General features: G+C 37.8%; 1 protein-coding gene across 1 annotated transcript in view; it reads left to right on the forward strand.

The window, feature by feature from the left end:
* The window catches only part of BANP (BTG3 associated nuclear protein), a 155,333-nt gene extending 135,653 nt beyond the window's left edge, over positions 1-19,680 (forward strand). Inside the window, exons 12-13 of the mRNA XM_082489521.1 lie at positions 14,444-14,587; positions 18,955-19,680. Coding sequence (XP_082345647.1) covers positions 14,444-14,587; positions 18,955-19,026 — 216 coding nt within the window. The 3' untranslated portion in view covers positions 19,027-19,680. The remainder of the gene's footprint in view (positions 1-14,443; positions 14,588-18,954) is intronic.
* Positions 19,681-23,106: the final 3,426 nt, after the last annotated feature.

Raw genomic sequence — 23,106 nt, forward strand, 5'->3', positions numbered from 1 at the left:
TAATTCACAGGGGAGAACAGGCACTCAAATACTGTGCCAATTTTTTTCCACCCCCCCCCCAAAAAGAAGAGATTTTAATGATTTATAGCAGAACACGGTGTATGTATTACCTAATGTGTTTAGAATGACTTGATACAGTTTTCTAAGCAATGCAGGAAGTGAAGTGGATAAACAATCACTTCTTATTCTTATTTGTTCAAAATTTAAACAGCAGAGTTTTGGTTATCATCTATAATAGTAGTTTCTCTGAAAATACTTTCCCATGTAAGCAAACTTGCAGAACTTCATGCCATAGGCTAATACATGCAAGCAAAAAAAAAATAAATTCAAAATCACTAGCAGAAAAATTATTTTACTTGTGTTCTCAACGTGGGATGTAACTGGCAATTCACATTTTTAAGAATTTGTATAATTGTTAAATGTCAGGTTACTGGCTTCAAAATAAATAAAGGAGGAAGTTAATTCGGTAACCAGTCATTCATTTGCAAAAGTGAGAAAGTATCATCTGCAGTAGCATAACATGCAGTACATGATTTAGTCAAACAAAGTGGCGCTCTGTTAGAATTCATTTTTATTTTATGACTTTAAATCAGAAAAAGCGTGTTTGCATCATTGCAAAGTGAAAGAAGCACCAATTCCCTATGTCTTCTCCAGGGTATTAGAAACATTTGTCCGCTTAGTGCATTGACTAAAGGGAAAGCGCGTGCGAAGTTCCATTCCTGAGCAGGCTTCTGATGGAGTGGAAACGATATGGCTTCACGTGGAGAGAAGATATATAACTGGTGTCTTATCTGCGAACTTTGATGGAAATCAGAGGATGGTGATTTGTGTTAGTCTAACGTTATTAAATTTGTCAAAAAGAGGATAGTTTTAAAAATGACAGCGGATATATGTAAGAGCATCCACTTTAATGAAAGAAATCAATCATTTTTCCTAATTGCTTTTGTTTGAGAACTATTGTCTGAAAATGTTTTTGACATGAAACGTAAGATTTTCTGAGTTGGAACATGATATATAGCTTATAATATACATTACATCTGCTTTCAGTTTTGGTCATCATTGGAACACACCGAGCAGTTCACAGCGACAATATCTCTTTCAGTGCGAATAATTTAAATGGAGTAGATAGAGCTTCTATTATTTTGGATTCTTTTTACATGAACTTTACTAGTAGATAAAAGCCGAGATTAGAGATACAGTTGGGTATTTTTATTCTCTTCCTACCGATATCCTGTAATCTTTTGTACGGGTATTTTGAGAAGTCAGGTGTTCTTGTCATACGTTTTTCATTCTAAAAACCATCCATTTCGTATGTTTATTTCTATACCAAATTCTGGAGTACATATTCCCCTTACAAATGTATGTACCCTACTACAATATGAATTGTACTCCTTGGGTTTGTGTTTCTTACAGCTGTCTGTAAGTCCTGTCTATTTGGAGATTTGGGTGGAAAAGCAAAACCAAAGAAGACAGACACTTTCACTTTCTGGATTCCTTTCCTATCTATGCAAATCAGAGAGCATCTTCTCTTAGGGCTTGGGTTTGTTAAAGGGAGAACCCCGAGTGTTTGAGTCTCTGCTCTTTAACTTCTGTCCAGTTTACACTTTTTCTCGTCCTTGTTGGGATTCTTTCTTGAATTATGTCTACAGTGTTTTTGTTCTGTGCAAGTTTCTGTAAGAGACTTATTAATCTAATTCAGGTAATTCTCAGGAGTACTGCTTTTGTATTTAAGTATTCTTTAATTGAGAAGAACTGGCTTATAACTTTCTCCAACTTCTGATTTATAGTACAGGCACAGTTACAGTTAACTCCTCACTGGGGTTGTTCCTACCATTTTTCTTCTGCTTTTCTTTTCAAGCTATTATGTACTTCTGATACTGATTGATATAAATTGAGCTGATTACATCATAATTAAAGTGCAGGAGGTAGTATATTAATTTTCTTTTCCTTCGGACTTTTCCTAAACACCGCAATACTAGAACTTTTCTGTTCCTCTCTGTATAAAAGGCTCATGCCGTCGTCGCATGTGCTTTTTTTTTTCCCATCCATATTTCTCCAACTTAATGGGATCCTGCAGTGTACGGTAGGAGCAGTGTTTTGTTACCCTAGCAACAACAGCCAAACTTTCAGATGTTATTTTGCTAGTATTTGAAAAAAAAAATAATCACTGCCAGTTATGATGTAAACATTTGCAGTTCCCCCCAAATGTCTTTTCTTTCTGGAATCAAAGTAAAATCACTTCTCTGAGGGGAAACTGATAAATTGTTTTAGACATTTTAAAGCAAAATAACAGATGGGTGTGATTCTGGTAGATCCTCGGTGATCTGGTGTTACTATTTTTAAGTGGCATATTTACTACTAGCCTCATCGGAGGAGATGTACCCTCTCAGCAGCACTAAGAGTCCAAATTCTAGTTTTACGTTATTTATGAAAGGTTTGAATGCTATTTCTGCTGAAATTGCCCGAAGACTTTAGCAGAATTTCATAGTAAATGCTGAAAGTACTTCTGCATTTATCTTGACCTTTTGTTTTAGGCATAACTAATCCCATCAGGAATTTGAGACTGGAGGATGGGACCAGCACTGTGACATTTAAAGCCATGTTTACATCTATTAGATGAGCAAGGACTTGTCACTTAAAAATGTAAGGGAAGATGGTCCTTTAGGACTGTTATCCTCTCCCTCTTGGCTAGGTTATGTCACAACAAGAAATTTCCCACCAGCCAGATGCCGTGTGAGTCACCATTTATTATTCACTTGAATAACCTTTATCAGTGCTGGTCAGTCAGAGGGAGTCTGGGTCACTCGTATATGACTTGTTTCTTGAGCTTTTGCACTCGGCAGCTACAGCTTAGTAAGATTTCTTTGACGCTGTAGTATTTTTCTCTGAACTATCCAGCCATCTCTTAATAGCACTCAGTTGTACGTTGAATAAAACCCAAAAATAACATTCTGTTGGAAAAAAAACATTTAAGCCAAAGGCTTCTTTAGTTTTGCTCAAAATAGTGAATTATTGTAGAGAGATTTAATTGTCCACTCTTGAAAAACCTTTATTTTGGAAGTAGTTCCGTCAGTTTTATCATACGTACTTCTAGCAGTAAGCCGTTTCATCACAAAATGTTGCAATTGCGTAGATTTCGATAATCTTTACTGTTCTTAGATTGAATTAACTCAAAAGATTGTGCAAGCTATAACAGAATGTTGAAGGCTGAGCTAAGCTGAGCTGAAATGCTTAGTTATGTATTTCTGTCTTGTCTTCTTTCTTGCCAGAAGGGGGTTGGGATATATGAAATAATTTTTGGTGGGTTGATGACCTGGCAGTCACATCTCCACATGCGTCCATGCAGCTTGTATGATGTAAAACATTGGTTCACCAGAAAAGAGATGGATTAACCAGAGCCTTGCCTTCAGAAGAGAAAGCGGGCACAAAATACCAAAACTACCTAATTTAGGGAACTCTGGCAGGTGCTGCAGGTACATCAGACTACCTTTTATATAAGTGTAACAGCTGAAATTAAACTGTAGGTTATGGTTTGGCCAGTGCAACATCTGAAAAGAGCCGTCAGTTAACCACAGAGTTGTTTTGAGAAGTTTCCCTTAGTGGGCGATTTACTAAGAGTATCTTCATACAAAAGATGAGTCAGATGTATGATACAGATTTCCTTACAAGCCTCGTACTTCCAAATAGCCTCTTTAATTTGATACAGTGAATTTCGATGAGGTAACTCTTCTTTCCGTAACCAAGTAATTTTTCTGAAATTACATCTGCAGCCGAACTGCCAATTAATTATAATTAAGTTTTGCACATGTGCTAGTTTCAAGTGTATTTTCAGTGAAAGTCTGTGTTTTGTTTTGGTGTATTTTACATCATTTTATAGGGCCTGAGCCCATCTCTACTTTTAAGTCAAAGGAAGGATGCCACTTGGCTTCCATGGGGTGTGACCCCAAGACATGCTGCGACAACACCTCTTTGCTTTGTTATCCGTTGATGCTGGCAGGGACACCGCTGCCCATCTACCTGTGATACGGAGTGAAAATAAAATGCTGCTAATGTACATGTGGACTACTTAGAGATAGGATTTCATATAATCTCATTGTTTTTAGATCACACGATACAAAGCCTAATTTAGGCTTTTATTTCTTAGTAATTAACTTTGCGGCCCTTTCAGCCAGAGCTCGTAGATAAAGTTTTAATTATGCTGATTACCCTTTTGTGTTCAACACCAACCACTTCTCAAAGGAGCTGGTAGTCTGTTGAGGGACCCCCCACTTGGCCATGTAAAAGTACGGGTATTGACCCAGTGAAAGTGTGAGATGCTTTTAACAACCACACCTTTGTCTTTAGGTGTTTGCTTAAATTTAGGCAGGATGCATTTAGCTGGGAGAGAGATCGGGAGCCTCATGGATTTTTTTTGTATGTTATGTGGTTTTGAATACTGTATATGAAAAAAAGGGTTGGCTTGCTTATTCCAGTTGGATCATGCTTAGGAAAGGGTCAGAGAGAGTGTGATGGTATGGGCAGGTGTTTCTTTAAAAAAAGTTAACATAAACTGTGTTAATTTGGTGGTTTTCCGCCCCTTATGTTTTTCCAGTTTATTTACCAAATTAGACGTGAACACTTTTCGAAGACCTCAGAGTATCTATTTCTAAATGTATTTAAAAAAAAAAAAAAGCTTGGACAGGGAATGTTAATAAAAGATCATGAAACTCTGCCACACTTTCTCTTCCAAAACTTCACGCGTTTCTGTGCATCTCATTTTTCTTTGCACAGGGCCTATTACAACATTTCACCGATGGCTGTTGCTCTCCATAAAACCATAGTGCTGGGAAGTATTGGAGTTAGTCTTCAGAGGCAGAGGCTTGCTCTCCTCGGGGAATCACTGAAACAGAGATTTAGGAAGCAAGGTGGTGTGTTGTGAAAGGGCTTTTGAAGATGCAGATGGTTTAAATACACTAAGCCACAATTTGCCATCACTTATCAAGCTCAATCCCACCGCAGTAGTCAGAAAGATGGACATTTTTGTAAAGTTTGTTTAAGTAACCACAATAGCTGCAGTTTGTGTTCGTGCATTTCTCCAAGTTTTGTACAGGCGCATTAAGGGAATCTCAGAGTAGACATTACTGAATAGATCTGTGCTGTGCTATATACTCAAAGTAAAAGCAGATGAGATGCTTTATTATGTTATGCAAGGAAATAATGCCGCTGATAAAAATGTGCTCTGGAATTATTCTTTTCATTTTTCCACACTTGGTAGAGCTGAAATCAGTTTCACTTTTCATGCCGTTTAGTTTGGGGAATTTAAAGGAGGTGCTCTCAGTTATATGACTCTGTAGGGGTGTTAGTTAATGAAGTTTTGACAGATTTAAGGTCACATTTCACATGGTTCAATTCAGCACACTTAGAAATACACAGCAGGGAGAGTTCCTTTCTCTGTGAACTACTAAATATTAGACTTTTATATATGCTGAATTTATTTTTGTATTGGCATATTTTATATAGGAAATAAATAGCAAATTTAGGTACAGGTTGTTGTTGGAGTAAGGAATGACTCTAAAGCTTTATGGACTAGATCATTAACTTCAGAATGATAACCTAATCTTTAAGAGCAGTGGATCCTTTTTATATTGTTTCCAGTTACTTTAGATCAAAAATACTTCTATTTTAAAAGAAACGTATTGGGACCTTAATGGGAATATATTACCTTAATGTTACCAAGGCTCTTGCAGGATAATTGTCTGCAAAACCCTTGCCTTACAACACTGCAATATTTGAGGACAGGTGAGTGGAGCAATTTGATTTTGAGTGATGGAAACTGCCAACAAGATACATGATTTGGGGTCTCTGACTTTGGTAGTTGCTCAATTACCACAGGGTCTCTCAGAACTTTTTTTTTTTTTTTTTTTTTTTTTCCTCTTCTCTTTTCTTCTCTGCATAGCCCAGTCCATACCTGGTATCTTGCTGAAGTGGAAAAGGGGAATCATAGCCGAATCTTTTCTTTGCTATCGGTTGTGTGGGCACAGACATTATGAGGAGTGCATTTTTAATTCAATAAATGTGCCCAGTTTAGAGGAAGTATTTAGAAGGTAATTGGTGAAGAATTAAAACATGTTAGTATACTTAATGTGAATCAGCATTATTTTATTAAAAATAGGCTTGGTTTTGTGAGCTTGATTGACAGTATACTCATTTGCTATTTCCAACATGCTGTTCCGATCATTTGAAAATGTAGCCCTAAAGCAAATGGTTGAAACCAGTGTGAAATTTATTCAAAAGGATTTAGTTGATACGTTGCAAAAAGTAATTTTAAGCCTTCCAATTTTTATTTTCTGGCATTTTCCCACAAATATCTTTGACTAATGCTAGTCAGTATTTTAATCAAAGAAATGAAAGAAAATGAATAATTAGTGATATGTAAATGGCAGTGTAATTAAATGCAAAGTAAAGAAAGTTAACAGGTCATTTTTATACTCTGACCTAGATTACTAGATATGATTGACTCGGCCTGCCTTTTAATAAAGCAAGATGCAAAGTAATGCATTTTTCTAAGAACAAATATTCCAGAATTATTTTTTTATACTGGTGAACGTTTGGTGGCCTGGCTGATAGGATAAAATATAGTTTCACCTCCCAAACCTTTTCCTGCAGGGAGTAATGAGAAGACACAGAAGATGGGGCGGTATGTTCTACGATCCGTGCTATTCTGTCAATTGACATATTTAAAAGAAAGATGGGATTGCCTCTAAAAGAGATGTTATACTTGAAAAAGCAGCTGTAGTAGTCATGGGAAGTGCTTTGTGTGAGGGTGTTTAATTTATGCCATGTAATACAAACTAGATGATGATCAGCCCTTTGTAACAGTAAAATAGAAAAACCTGTGAATTTCTGGAAACTCTCTGGTGGCTGGATATGAAACGCATTATTAGAGTACACAGTACGGCCTAGAGGCTTTTTTCTGTTGTGGTGGTGCTGGTAATAAAGGAATGATAATCAGAACAAATTCAGCTTGAAAATTAAGAAATTAATATGTGTAATTATTTTGGAAAAAATGTGATTGATATATATTTTGGCTTTTTCCTTTAGTGTGATCTTAGTATAAGGTCAGACATACAGTAACCGTCAAAACACACCTTATAAAGAAGAAAAGCCTCATATTTTGGAGGCTTCTGCTTAAAAAAGGGTTGCCAATAAATGATCTAAATGAGGGGTTACATCTTCCATGTGCTTGCTTGCACCTCTTTGTTCTTCTCTTCACTAGTTACTGAGAGAGAAAAGCTGCAGATTTTCTGCAACGCTGTGAGCCATCTGTCTTCCTTATCTTTTTGGAAGAGGAACTTCCAGTTTTTTATTGCTGTTAATATTTTGAAAAGTTTGAGAGATAAAGCCTAGTCCTTAAAACTGTCTTGTAATTCTATCAAAATACTTATTGTTTCATTTTAAGTACAGCGTAGAAAGCATGCGGCAATACGTAGTGATCCTTGTTCCTTATTGTGAGCTGTGTGTTTGTTCTGGTTGAATGTAAATTTCTTTCTCCGGAAAGATAACACATCATCGGGCTATATGCATTCTTACTTTATATACACATGGGATAGATAAATATGGAGCAAGGGTTACAGTGGTTTTCAATTAATACTGCTTGATCTTAGCACGAAGAGGACTGCTTCTTCAAGAACAGTTAGGTTGGGCTGTCCTTTGCTGCCACTCCTTTTTGTCACGTTAATACTTCAATTTTACTGGAACTGGACTGTAAAATCATCAAAATAACTTTGTATCAGGCACCATGGGATATGAGCTTTTCAGTACACTTGACCTTGGTTAAACTGAACCGATGGCTTAAAGAGAAAGGGGTGTAAAGTAGGTCATGTTACCGATTTTCCTTTATACTTTAGTATCCTCCGAACTGGACTTGCTTCCTGGTGTTGGGTCTTGCTCTGCTTCATTGCGTGAAATGAGGAACTACAAAAGAGAATCTTATAGAAGAAAATCTTGGTGTTTTTCACACAACTCCGTTCTTTTGGCATTCTGCATTGCCTGTTCCTGATTCCTTAGTAAGCGCCAAGGTGATGGAGACCTTGATTAGTTTAAGCCTCTGATGTTTTCATGGAACTAGTTAATTTCTGATGCTAAAAAAATTGAGTTCTGCCCCTAAATATGGATTCTAGTTGCCCCAGTAAACCCATCTGTAAGCATGTAAATAACTGTTTTGTTGGCACTAAATACAGTGAATGTTTTTAGTCTTAAGGCTTCATGAAGAAAACTTCATGACTGAAAAGAATCAGGTAGAGGGAGTTATCGTATTTAAGTCAATATGTTTATCAGCAAAGCTTCTTACCATTTGAAGGAGCTGTGTTTGCTATTTGAATGTATTCATGTAGTTTTGCCATCAATAATGAATGACAGTGTAAGGAGAATGATAGGCAGGTATTTTCTTAATTTTTTGTTTCCTAGGAATCATCTGAACCCATAACTATCCTTAGATTTTCGGGCCCAAACTGTCCTTTTTACTAATGCCTTAGGTAGAGCATGTCACTGGGATCTTTCCTTTTTCATATGCACAACTCGTTTCTTTTGTGTGACATTTGCTGAAATGGTTACTTGCTGGCTATAAGCGTTACAGGATTTTCAGATGTGAGCCTTCTATAAACAACCACTCTTTCAGTGATTCAAACCTCGGGTTTTTTTAAAGAAACGTCATCTTTTATTGCATTCCTGCAATAGAAATGGGAAGAAAAGATGGAAAAAAGACACCAAAAGCCAATGTGTCTTGGTTTTGAGCTTTTTATAGGTAGGCAAACATATGTGCTTGCCTAGATTAATAAAAAAGCTCACAACAACAGTAGCAAGAATGTGTTTTAGAAGGTTCAGTCTGGCAAGGACCAGACTGAGGAATGGACTTTTTTGGTAAACAAACTTCAGCTATCCCCAAACAGTCACCTATTCTTGAAGACAGGGGTCTAGAGAAAAGTTTTGGGTTACGGGTTTCTAGGAGAATAATTCTCAGTGATAAGTAAAATCAGCAGAGGATGTGATATGAATTGAACCATAGTTGGAAACTATGCTTGAATAATTTTGGAAAAACTGAAGGAAAACCTATTACATTTTAATCTTTTTTTAAAAAATTTATTTCCTGCCCTGGCAGTTGAATGTTAAATGGGAACTATTAGTTATGGGCTAAAATAGTCTTTAAATGGAAAGAAGGGAGCAGAGAAAGTAGCTGGTTTTCATTATTAATACTAATTTTATTATTGTGTTTTATATGGCAAGCAGCTCGCTGAAGAAGGGACAAAATCCAGAAATCCAGGACCTTCAGGCTCAATAGCTTGCATGTCCCAAATCATCAAGACTCTGAAGGGAGAATGATAGAGGAAAAAAGGTGGAGAGGGGAGGAAAAAAATGAAAAAGAGAAAGGCAGAGATTCAGGTCAGTGGGATACCACTGCAAGGGTCTGTGCTTCTGCTGCAGTTCCGATCAGGAAGCCTGGGTTTGTGTTAGTGTATCTGTAAGGAGGGACAGAGAATGTACTTAGGGGCACAATATGCTTTGAGCAGGTAGGAGGGAGCTGTCTGCCCCTTAGCTCATTTTATCAAATCTGTCAGCTCTCGTATCTCTCGTTGAAAGCTTATAGAGCTTTAAGGAAAATGAACGTTTGGTCAAAGAGACTGTAGTTCTGTATTCATGAACAATGCCAAGAGCTCACACTTCATTTTAAACATCCGAACAAAATACTTTTCCTTCTGGTATTTCTAGGACCGTTTAAAATCAGAACTAATAGCAATGCGTTTATGTTTCTGTCTGAAGGTGTTAGGGAACATTTTCTTATTCTGAAAGTTGATGAGAATAGCGAGAGAAGGGGCTCTTTCATGCTTGCTTGGTCATTTAGGCAAGTTGTCTTCACCAGGGTCACCACGCAATGTGGCAGTCTTTGAGGCAACAAGGTCTGGGGCATGACGGCTTGCAAAGATTGAGCTAGGTCACAAAATGTGCTTGAGAGCATTGGTAGCATCGAAGCATTCTCAAAGACATATATCTCAAAGGTATTCTCAAATATCTTACAGACGTTTCCTAAAGTATGCTGATTTTTCTTGATAAACATTTTTCATTAGGTTTTCTATTTGCGAAAAGCATGTATCTGTGGTTGTAACTGCAAGCTGAAAGAACAGAAGAATTTAGCGAGCTGCTCTGTTCCAGCTGTGCAATTGCTTATGCTTGCAGTGGAAATAATTGTGCAATGTAAAGAGCGTGCTCCGGCTCCACGAGAGCTACAGATCTTGTCACTGTGAAGACAATTTCTTACCGCTGACAGCAAGCAATAGTACATGACCAAATGTACTTTTTTCAAAATGCTTCACTGAATTATTTGAAAAAAAAACATTTTTTTGGTCTGCTTATGAATTTTTAAAGGGCACTCTGTTTTAGGAACATTTTCAGCCTTGACTTGAACTCTCACTAGCCTGAGCTAGCTTGAGTGACATTCCATGTCAGATGCTTCTGTGCTTTTGTGCCTAAGTGAAAGGGAAGGGGGACTTCAAGCTTCTTGTTCTGTGTGTGTTTTTAGAGCATTTATTAATCAATTTTTTTAGAAGTGAAGTTTATTATTTTTTCGGGTTGACCATATTCTGTTACCTGTTTTGGACCAGTAAGGCGGGGTGTTAGAGAAGCCCAGTGGAATTGGGGAAGAGAAGTTCATTTTCAGCATAGACTGTTTATTTTTTTGATACAAATCCTTTATTTTAAGGTCAAAGGCAGGTAAGAATTACAGAGTTAAAGTGTTGGTTTGGAAGTCAAGTGAGCAGCCCAAGAAAAGCCATATAGTTGCACCTGCCCCATTTGGGACAGGCTCAGCTACCCAGCTGCTCCACGAATCCTATGTCACTTAAAGCCATTGAGCCTTTTTCGTCTTTAATTTTTGCTGCCTTGCTATAGTTTCATCTAAAACTTCTGACACTTACGAACAGAATAAAACTGTTAAGTGAGGCTGATTGAAGTTATAGGGCTGAAGTTAAATCCTGTTGTTATATGGGGAAGCGTGGTCATACTGATTAGAGTCTGGGCAATCCACTTGAATCCACTCGCTGGACTCGGTCCTTTGTTATGTTTGGTTATATCTGCTTGTCTTTCTGTCAACGTGTATTTTGAGATAATTTCTTCCCCTGGGAACTTTCTCCCCTATGTTAAAGGAAATGGGCATACCTGGTTTTGTAAGGCACTGTGAATATTCTGGAAGAAAAAGGTTTTGCAAATGCAAGCAGAAGCTGAGGACCATAGCCAAACTTGCCAATCTATTTGCCCGAGTTAAGCTTTTCCTGAGCAAAATACTTATCAATACTACTGTTTGTGAGAAGGAGAAGGGGTGATGTCAGTCATAGTTCTTCAGCATAACAATTTTTTAGCATATTTTTAAAGTTAAGATAGAAATAGAATAGATTTATTTTAATTTCCAGTAGAGAAAATGTAATTTATTGCTGTTTTTAATATCAGTTCAGTTGGATTTTTCTATCTGGATGCACTTGAGATTCTCGATAAATTACACTATCTTATGAATACGGTGTGGTTACTTAAGTGATATCTTTAGTATGCTGCAGGTCATCATTGTGTCACATGTGACAGAGGTGTTCAAACATAGAAAGTGGGATCGAATGTTCCAGGCTGAGCCTCAGATTGCGTTGATCCTCTCTTTGGCTCAGCAGATTAAACACAAGGTACTATGCCACTGAGGCTACAGAAACAGCAGTCCCTTTAAAAAAAAGGGAGGTGGGGGGTAAAGATGGCAATTCTCCCTTTCTGCTCTCATCCACTTGTATCGTAATTTCAGAAGCTGTACAGGAATTCAAATAGAAACTGCAAAATAATAATTTTGTGAGTGCTATCTATCAAGAGGTATTAAAAAGAGCTTGTTGCTCATTCCTTCATTTAATATTGTCAGTTGAATTCAGATGGGATCTTTTCCCTGTTCTTGCTTTTATTCTTATTTGTTCAGTGACTGGTTATATGGCCAGTTATGCCCAAATAACAAGCTAGGCAGTATTTAAAGAAATCTAGGACAGCTGTTTATGTTAGCATGTACTAGGTGGCGAAACATTAAGAAATCTGCATTTGATTGTTCTGCTTTTAGTTTTAAAAGTCCAGACTGTTGGGGTTTTTTGTTCTCTCAGTGTTACTAGTGTGTCTGCAGTAGTTGATTTGTTTATGTGAACTGAGCAGTAAAAAGCTCTTTAGAGTGTTGTACATCTCTCTGTGGCTGTGTTTGCTCCTTCAGTGTTTCCTAAAAGCAAGATCAGGTTTCTAAGTCTGATGTTTTGTAGCTAGAGGGAAAAATACGAAGAAGGCAATTGCTAGAGAATTAACATATCGGCGTGATGTTCAATTTAGAGCCAATCACCTGATTTGCAAAACCCAAATAGTTTGGTGTAAAACTAGTGGAAAGGAATCTGTCTTGTGTGGCTACTCACTTCTCTTGTTGAATACTGTAGTCCTTGGGATCTGCACAAACAGGACATGACAAAGAAGGAAAAACTGTACTAATTGCAATTTTTTATAATGTTTGTCTAATCTCTCCAATATATTAATCTGTTTTTTCAAACTATAGAACTGGAAACCAAGCACCATGTATGTAGCGATCACTGCTGTAGTCTTGAATTGGGATTAGAACACATTTAAATTTAACTGAGTTGGTTTTAATCTGGCTAGTTGGGGGGATTGGAGCAGCAGCAATCAATCTGTGACTTTGTCAATAGAAATTCATAAATACCCGCGTTTGTTGCCCCCGCTGACATTGGCATGTTGTCCATTTTACCTCTGTGAAAACTAGCTGAGCTTCATCATTACATTCTATAAAAATGCTTCCCATTTCTTTGTAAATGAAAGCTTAATTACAAATCCAGCAGGAAGATACAGTAGGAGAAGAACATAACCATTTGCATGAAACCAAAAAGGAAAGTGTAATTTGACAGCAAAAAGTATTCTGTGCAAATATCGCTGGGGTGGGTTTTTTGCAGGAAGCATGGTAAAGGTAGATTATCACTAGGAATCAGATAGGTCTCGTGTAAGAAAACATATGACAGTTATTTGATCTTCTCCAGAGTGTGTGCTCTAAAAGGGAGTTATTTTGAAGTGTGCTGGAAGGTGTGCAGTTGAGAACATACCATGAAACAGGGAAGCTGGTACTTTTGTAAGTTTTAGGCTACTTTGTTGTAAAGCCATCTGTATGCGAGAATGATGGACTTGCTCAGTTGCTCGTGGTCATTCTGAGGCTTGTAGTTCAGAAATAAATGAGACAAAATACATTTAAGACCTGCAGGTAATCACTAGGACAGACTGTGATGTGGTTCTGACAGGGTGTATTGTATAGTTCCAAAATAAATACAGTAGGAAGAGATAATTTTGCTTATTCCTGTAAAAACAAGATGTAGCATCCTTTTGCAGTTTGATGCTGACTGTAGCTCAGAAAACCCAAGATCCCTATAAAATCCTGACAACACCCCTGAAGGTCATTTATGGAGGTCACCTCTTTTTGCCTCCCACACTCCTTAGAGAAATTCTGGTCTACTTACTCCTTTATGGCCACCCACCCGCAAATCAGCTGAGAAATCATACTTTGTTAAGAAAAACCTTCATTAAGGATATTATTTTTGTTCTTTGTTCTCTTTCCTTCATTTGAAAGATGTCTTTTGTTCGCTGTAGTTCAAATACCATAGTTTAAAAAGACATCATTCACGGCATATAGAAATTACAACTGAATTTGTGTATTTTAGCTGAATTGAAAAAATTAGATTGGGGGCTTGTCATTGTTTACGTACATGTATTTAGTTCTGATCTGTGTTTCAAGAAGTAGATTAAAATTAGTTTAATCACAAGAACATTTTTAAGCAAGCATTTTTAGATCGATAAACTGTTCTTTGGTTTTTGAAGCCTATAGGAGACGTATATATAGTCTTCACCAGTCAATATTCAGATGTGTTTAGAGTAAGCATTAATTAGCATTAATTCTTAAATCTACACCTTCATATACGATAGGAATATAAACATTACTGTAATAAATTGTCAAAAGTTGAATGCCTTTGGCTGTGAGAAGGAGCATCTTGGATCTGTGTCTGTTTATGCAACAGTAAAAGCATTACTCGGCGATATTTTGTGTGCTGTTGACATTATGACACTCTTAGTGTAAACTGCACGGTGTATCCCACTTAGTCTTTGCAATAATCATTAATAGAATTATGAATTTCATAAGGCAAAGTGCAGTGAGCATCTAGTATGGGAATCTTTCCACATGCATACCATGTCCTCTCGGAAACCCACGTGATTTCAAGCAACTGTTACCGATAGACAAGTTTTCTTGTGTTTCTTTTTAACGGTCTTCGGTTTTGCATCTGTTTTAAGTTAGATGGTTCATAATGCATTTCTGATTGTGGTTGTTTACAAGCTGCTTTCTCCATTGCTTCCCCTGCAGGTGTTGCAGGGTGCTCAGCTGATAGCTGTTGCTTCTGCTGAGCCTGCATCAGGGGGTGTCGATGGATCCCCGCTCCAAGGGAGTGATATCCAAGTCCAGTATGTGCAGCTGACACCAGTGACAGACCACTCTGCTACTAATCAAGTATGTATATTTTTTTTTTGCCATTTGAATGCACTTAACTTGATTGAATCGTCTGTCAGATGAACTATATATCTATCCACAAATACTGCAGTCCCAATCAGGTTATGATCCTGTTTCCAAGCCGTTAAAGAAAAAAAAAAAATCATCTATAATAAGAAACATCATTTTGTTAAAGGTATCATTTTTGTTAAAGGTCTTTGACTTTCCCTGCTTCTATGTTCTTGCTCAATGCCCCTAGAGAATAATTATTTTGGTCATTGTTGTTTTTCTGCATCCTTGAAGGCTAAGAGCCATGTTAAAGGACAGGGCAAAAAAACTTGCTTGGAATCTATCCAAAAAGTATTTTTCAGACTGAGGTTTCTCTTAAAAATGTTATTCCCTTTCTGACAGCAGTTTTCCAGTTATTTTGATCAACAGCCTGGATTTCCCGCAGGAGTCGCAATGTTAGCAATTGTAAGTGAACACTTGATCCTCTCAGTTACAGTGGAGGAATTTTTTATTATTTTTTTTTTAAATCAGTTTGAACAGTCATATATCTGAGTCTAGAAGAAGCTTCTCATCAGCTTGAAGCTGTGACTGGTGACAGCACAAGAATGCTGACATAAAACAGTTGTCAGAAATTTTTCTGAAGGTGGTTACACATTCTTCTATGAACCCCACTTAGTGAAATTCTTTTCTAGAGAATGCCAAGTGGTTGTGAAAAAAGCAGCTGTTGCTTGCTAGCCAAAATATAATGGTATCCTTAGAAGCCAATATTAGAGTGGATTTTTGTCTGATACATACCCAGTTTTGTAGAGAATTCTGATCTGGCTACAAATATTTGGATATTGAGTCTCTTGAGGGAGGGGGGGAAAAAATTGCGTAAGAAATCAAGGGAAACATGTCCAGACTTTGCATGCGTGAAACTCAAGTGCTTGGTGCTTCTTCCATGGGCAAGGCAATCTGCAGATCAGTTCACTATATGAAGTTTGAGCACATTAGTTATCCCAGTGGCAAAGAGGGCCTCAAATAAAAGACGGAGCTGTGTTGCATATTGCTGAAGTGCCGTCTGCGCTGGCTGGTGCAGGTAGGGAAGCCGGAGCTCTAAACTCTCCTAGTCGCTCCAGTCCATGCTGGTTCCCCACCTGGATGCTACAAAGTGCTTTTCAGAAAAATTCTGCTCCCTGCTAAAAAGGATCAGGCTGCCTGGCATGAGAGCATGCTGTGCTGTAAGATTACATTCTGGATTTCTGTACACTGATCTTCCCGTGTAGATGAGCCCTTAATAGTTTTTTTTTTGCCTCTTGACTAGATTTGTCTTTGCACTAACCTTCTCTAATATTTTATTCATAGTCACTTGTAATGGTACACTAAGCAGTAAGTGTTGCTACAGGGATCTTGACTCATTTTATATAAATCCTCAAGCACTGCTGGTCCCATCCAATTAATAAAGCGTATAGGTGTCAGGTAGCGAGAGGTGTTTCTCGTGCTGCTGTCCTCGCTCCGGGCCTGGGAAACGCTCAAATTTACCTCCCGCAGACTTTCTGCGGGGTCTGTTCCTTGTGCCTGTCCTCCCTTCTCAGCTACCACCTCTGATGGCCAGGAGGTTACGGAGCGCAGTTCTGAACACCCGCATCCGTCTCCCACACGACTGGCAGCCACCAGAGGAGTTACTTTTCTCTTCAGGGACACTTTGTACCATGTTAGGTTTTAATATTGTGGTTAACCACAGAGATTTATAAAGAGCTGAAGAGAAGCAGAAAAGGAATGTGAAATAAGAGTATGAAAAGAAGACCAGGCAAGACTAAAAATAAGTTTGGCATAAATATTTCCTCAGTTTACACAAACTAAACACTAAGGATATGTTAATGAATTGAAGAAACCAACTTGGTATTTGCATTACTCTGAGTGATATGGATAACCCAATAGCTTTTTTGGCTAAAATTATGGAATAGTCCTACTTGTTTTAGATCTCTTATCTGAAGGGAAAACCCTGTCAGTGAGGCTGTAGTGACACTTTCGTCTGTTTTCATATGGTTCTTTGCCAGGAAGCTGAGATGTCCTCAATGATTTGAATCTATTTATCAACCAAAGCTTATAAAAGTGTAGTTTATTGTCCACCTGGGTTGGATGCTATGCCCTACGCAAATTCCGTACTTGAAACACCACAACTGTGAGGTTATTTAATGTCTGAAAACAAGGCACCAATTTTCTTACCTTTGTTCTTGAAACCCATGACTTCGGAAGCAACTGCACATGCAAAGCTGACGGTAGGAGTGAGGCTATTTGAAATTAATCCCCTCTGTGACTTCAACTTAGTATTTTCAGTGTATTAATACCAAAGTATTAATAGGTAGGATTCTGACAGTTTCGTAGTGACCCTAAACCACATATGCAAACACAAACTATTAATATATGAATACTGTTTTGCTGGCATAAAATTGCAAATGTACGGAGGGAGGCATGGTTTGAAATCAGATGCATTTGGGGGATTTAGGCTTCATTGGCTTGTTTTCATGTCTCAATAGCATTCTTACTTATAGCAGCTTGCAAAATTTAGAGATACAGAATGTGATGGTGACAAAGAATATTTGGATTAATTCTGTGCTCAAATTCATATGCCAGTGGTCAATTTTGTCAGATTTGGAAAAAAACATAATTCCAAATCTAAAGTGTGCTTCTAATCCCCTTTGGGCAGTCTTCTACTTCTGGTCTAAATGTTGGATAAATATTTGGTATTGCTGTTGTGGTTATATTTGACAATTATGTAACTTCAACACCGTTTTCTGCTAATGGGAAGGAAAACTTTGATAGTCACTTGAAAACTTAGCTGCTATCAAATTTAGCAATCTGATAGAGTTATTCACCACTTTGGCACTAAGTTATTGAATGTTTAAGTAAACCCTAAATTACCTATGAAGTTGAACAGGAAAAAAAAAAAATCTTGAAGCTGTGTGCAATTACTGGCAACAAGGCAGAGAGGTGAAAAAAAATAATTTGACATCAAAACCTTAATTTAGGAGCAAGACTTTATAATTTTGAACTTCCAGTATTTTCAGTTGAATAAACAAGTTGTGACTGTATAGTAAAACCTGAAGGACTGGAAATCTAGTTGAGCTTCGCCCTTGTGTCTTTGTGTATCATCTTGCAGATGCTAGGCTGAGAGCATAAAGGCAGGCTTCAAGTAAGACTTTTTTATAACAGAAGTACTGCCACAGAAATATTTCTGTATCCAGGGCGTTACATAAAGCATCTATTAGATGAATTTATGGAGGGAAAATCCATCAAGGGCAGATCTCTGGAATCTGTGGGAGTGTACAGGAAAATATCATTAAATGCTTGCCCTTTTCTTGTAGTTTATCTGTGCTTGTGATATTGGCTGCTATCAGGGGAAGGTTTATTGGGTGTGATGGATTTTATCCAAGCCAATACAGCTGTTCTTAAATGCTATTCATCTTATAGCGCTAAAGATGGAGTTTCTTTCATAATCCAGTTTTTCTTACTCCAGCTAACTTGGCCAAAAAGTTTTCTATGGGATTATCCTTTCACAGCATTGTCAGACTACTGGTGGGCAGTAATTTAATTTTTAAGGAGACTTCCTTTGAAAGCTTAAGTCAATAGTGATTACTTTACTTTCTTTCACGGAGGACTGTTTTTGCTTGGAAAGTGAGTAGAATCAGGCCTGTAGGAAGACTTTTATTTGAGAAAAAAGTTCACTTTAGTAGCGCTATTCTCATTTTACACAAAATAGAGAAAGACTGCAGTGGGTAAAGTCAGCAGGTTTAGACCATATCCTGCACCAGCTGGGGAAATTCCAAGCACAGGGCAAACCGGTAAATTTACGCTCCTTACCTACAACAGTTCTGTCACTCCGGGACTTCCTACTGTCTTTGCTATGATCACCCTTGGTGGACTTCCCTTCCATAACACTGCTCAGCTCCGTACCCCTGAGCCATCAGTAAGCACCTCATGCTGAGACAAGCCCTTCCACAGCTTCGGCACATGTTGTGCCAGACATGGGTTTTATTTTGTTTCTTTTTAGAGCTGGTTCTTTTTTGGGAAGAGAGAGGGAATAATTGTTTTCTATTTGCTCTCTTTGTGCCACTCATGATTTTATAGATCCTTATCGTGATTTCATTATTTCAGCCTTTTCTTTCCAGCCTGAAGGGCATTAGTCTACTTAGTTTTCATGTGGACTCTTTATGTTATTTTTGGTGCCTTTGTAAGTGTATTCCCATTTCAACTCTGTCATAGAGCTGATATCCGTGCAGTTTTTGCACTGGTATATACAAGAACTTTATATTAGTATAATGTGTTCACATTCCCTTGGCTACACCAATGGAAAGCCCTTTTGTATTGATTTACCGATTTCGTCTTTCCTTTTGCAGGGCACCGATACCCTTCAATCAGCAATCCAGCCAGAAATGCAGATAGAACACGGAGCAATCCAAATTCAGTAAGAGAATTGTGAAAAGCTGTGTCGACCGAGATGTCAGTGAACCACAGTCAGAAGTTAAGTGCTGTAGTCTTCGTGCAACAACAGGAGGATGGAAATGCCTGTTAGACTCATGGTCACACCTTGGACATCTCCTGCAAATAGCAGGATGATCTGATGATCTGGTTGTACTCACCTGGAATAAATCAGACCCATTTACTTAAATTGGAGCTACATCACTACATCAATTGAGGATCTGGCCTTCAGAAGAAATAAATGGCCTGCCCTTAGGTACACTTAGGGAGGAAAAAAATCTTTCAGAAAGAAGGAAAGAAATATAATGAATCAAAACCGTGAGACTAAATTAATGTTTCATCCTGTTCATTTCTTCTGTGAAATACACCATTTGAATGTCTGCAGATATCTTAGGAAGTGTATTGCTGCTTTGCAATACTTGCTTTACCACAGATAGAAGATCAAGAGCTCAAATATTTTTCACTGTTTAAACAGCTTTTTTTTATTTGCTATGGTGTTTATAACAAAAATGGAAAATATTTAAAAAAAGAAAAATCCCATAACTGCAAGTATTAGCCTTTTGCTGGTGTTTTCTGTTCAGTGTAATGAAAAATGTATTTGCAGAAGACTAACAATTTTGTTTGTACTGTTGCTTAACTACTTTTCTAGGGGAAAATGCTTTTAAATGCTGTAATTATGCATTTCTAATGAAAAATAAATGTGTATTTATGAATAGTGCAGCTCTAAGTTGCTCTCTGCCTTAGGAATGAATACCGTTTGACCGGACTGCGGTGTAAGAGTGTAGTTCTGGAGTATTTGAAGACAGACGCTATCTGGCAAGCTCTGCTGTCAAACTGAGAAGTAAGATTAAGTCTATAAGGAAGATATCAATCTTAGATCATGTTGTTATCTAAATTTCCAGTGCAAGAAAAATGTAATAGTTAAGCTTTTGAGTCTGCAAATCCTATTTTATACAATGAATTTATGAAATAATTTTTTAAAAATGTGAATGATTTTTCTGAGCTCTCTCCCTTTTACTTCCTCCTGCCTCCTTTGTCCCACCATTTGTGGCAATACCTCAGCTTGGGATTCATCCATAAAAAGCTGGGCTGCAGAAGTCTGATACCTATCTTGTTATCCAGCCTGCCAACAGCCAGGTGAAATCCTCTCCCCACTGAAGCTTTCGGGAAGGTTGATACCAATTTAAGAAGGCTGCATTTTCGTATTTGCTAAGCTTGAGTGGAAAGGATACGTGTTTGCTGAAACCTGATTATCTTAATGGTGCACGTTTTAGAAAAATACAGAGTTTACTGGGGGAGGTGGTGCTTTGTATTTGTTTTTAAGCTGACTTGCTATATGGTTATTGTCAATATATGGCTCATAATGCATTTAATGTATTAATGAATGGGACAGAGCCACAAATTCTACATGGTTGAATTCAGGATAACTTTTTTTTTTTTTTTTAAATTAAAGGAAGGGTTGGGCACACCCAATTTCTGGGAATGTTGTCCCTGGTAAGTATTACCCTTTATGTAAATTCCTACTTCTCTTTAGGATATTTCTTGACGCACGAGTACAATACATACTGAACCACAGCTTATTGAATACAATGTTTGCAACAGGCCAAGAATTTGGCTACTCTTCAGTTTCTTTTTTTAATAGTGCTTCTCAGACTGGGTGATGTTTGAAGAGCTTGGCATCCAAATAGAAGCCTAAAAATAAAGCAAGGCCTGTACATTTTAGCATGGCTGTTTAATAATAATTTATCGCTTGGAAATGACAGTGAGAAAGCCGGGATGGCAAAGCTGCTGTGTGCTATTGCATACCACTCTCTTGCTGTATTCATATTGGCCACAGTGGCATTCTTGTCATCTTCAGAAAGTTTTACTCTTACCCAGCTGCATCCTGGCCATCTTCTGCTTTCAAGAGGAACACACATGCATTTAAACTGTAGGGTGTCTGTCTTTGTTTTATGGTGCAAGTAAGAATTCTGTTGTCTTTGCATTTTTCAGCTCAGGTACGAGATGAAATTGAGTTCAGGAGAGATTTCCTTTAGCCACTAGACTGGTGCATGCTTAAGTCTCTTCTGCTAAAAGTGATTGTAAAGGCGTATCAAGCAGCAAAGTAGCATTCACCAGATTTCAAGAGGATGAAATCTGCTTCACCAGTGTGGAATGGAGAGTGTACAAATCAATTGAAATAAATAGGTAAGGAGAGCAGCTTAGTAAGATCCTCCACTGCATCCAGATGTTAAGACTGCATGTTCCTCAAGATGTGAATTTTTCTCGGTGTTATGTCAGTGTTTACATTAGTCTAAGCTGTGTCACACTATGTTTATAGTTCAAAGAGAAGAGACTTCAACATTGAGACAGGTATTCCTATGAGTAATCCCTGTCCCTGTTCACTTTCTGTAGATTTTACATCCCTGGAAGATTTATGTCCCTGTCCAGGGAGGAAATGTCTTCTCTTTAAGAATGTTTTATGTGTTTTCTAAACATCATGGGTTGTGTCATGTACAAATAAGTCATTCCTGAGAAGAGTAATTTAGGAGTGAATTCCCTTCTAGGAAATGCTTGTGACTATGACGAGTCCGTGCAGTTCCGTGCAAGTGTGAAGAGTATGTTCATACAGAGGTTATTGTAGCGATAACATGCCAGCGTAACAATAAGAAATCCTAAAAGTATTATAACTCAAGGAATGAAAATCTTGCCAGGGTGCTGAGGGTTTTGCCTGGCTCTCTGTTCAGATAGGTTACTGTTGTTTCACCATGGATGTAGTTCTGCCCTTGAAGACTTTTTTACCGTTTTCAGCAGGTCAGCTAGAAATGAGTTCTCATTATGTCTCCTTCTGTTATTCAAAGCCTCTGCCTGTTTAATAAAGAGGTTCTTTTCCCTCAGCAAACCTTCTGACGTCCTTGTTTTTAACTGTGTTCTTTTTCTCCTCATGCTGCTTTTGACCAAGAGGCAGAGATTGAGAACACAGGACCAGGAGTCTTCAGGGGGATGTTTTGTGTAAGGTTAGACTAGGATCAGCTGCGTATTTTATTTGTAATTCATCTTGTGACCTGCACAATACTGTTTTTAGGGGGTTGATTTTGTTTTGTATAATAATGTTTCGGCATGCAGGCTTTGGGGGAGGAGAGCATTTGGCCCCATTGATTATTTTTGGTAATAGACAGGACCTCACCATTTATCTTGATGTTGTACTAAAATTCTTGACATGTAGTTATGGCTGCATAGGCAGTATGGTACCATTATAATGACCTTTCAGATCGTTTAATCTTGAATCCCACCTGAAAGAGCATTCGGGTCATGAATTCTTAAGGGCTTCTGTGGTCCTGATCTAAACACTAATCAACATGTTATGGTTTGATGGATTGTACAACTAAAAATTGGTCTAAAAAAAGTGAAGGATGTGGGTTATTTCTTTTCTGTCTTTCTCTTTCTTTCTTTCTTTCTTTCTTTCTTTCTTTCTTTCTTTCTTTCTTTCTTTCTTTCTTTCCTTGTTAGTTTTACATATTTTGTCTTGCAAAACAAAACTATAAAAATGAGCACCCTTCTGTGACCCAAATAAACTGGAATGCCTTCGTTAGCTGCATTTTTAGGCATTTCAGTATCGACAATTTGCCTATAAAGCAAGGAATGCTGGCCAAAATGTTGCTCTAGTGCTTGTCTTCGCCATGTAGATCCTGGCACGCGTACGGGTGTGCTCTGGTGGTCCTGTACATTATTATCTGCTTCACAGAACTGCTATGGATTTTCATGTTAGAAGATACAGTAAGAAAACCAATATCTAAAAAACTCCCAAAAATCCCTGTAGAATCTCACTCTGCACAAACTTCTGTTGACAATCAGTATTCCTTCTGAATTCCTAATTATCTAAGTACTGAAAATTTAGAGCCATAACTGTAATTCAACAAAAACTGTTTCCCATTATCGGAAATAAGAATGTTGCTTTCATTCACTGCAATCCCAAAACAATTCTATAAGCTCTGCTGATTTAGGTGAGTACCCGACAGTCAAACCTCATTTCCTTGAATGAAGCCGGGAATAAGAAAGTAATTCAGTTAGAGTAGTGTTTGGGGTAAACT

This window comes from Vanellus vanellus (genome assembly GCF_965231255.1).
Source record: "Vanellus vanellus genome assembly, chromosome: 12".
Classification (NCBI taxonomy): domain Eukaryota; kingdom Metazoa; phylum Chordata; class Aves; order Charadriiformes; family Charadriidae; genus Vanellus; species Vanellus vanellus.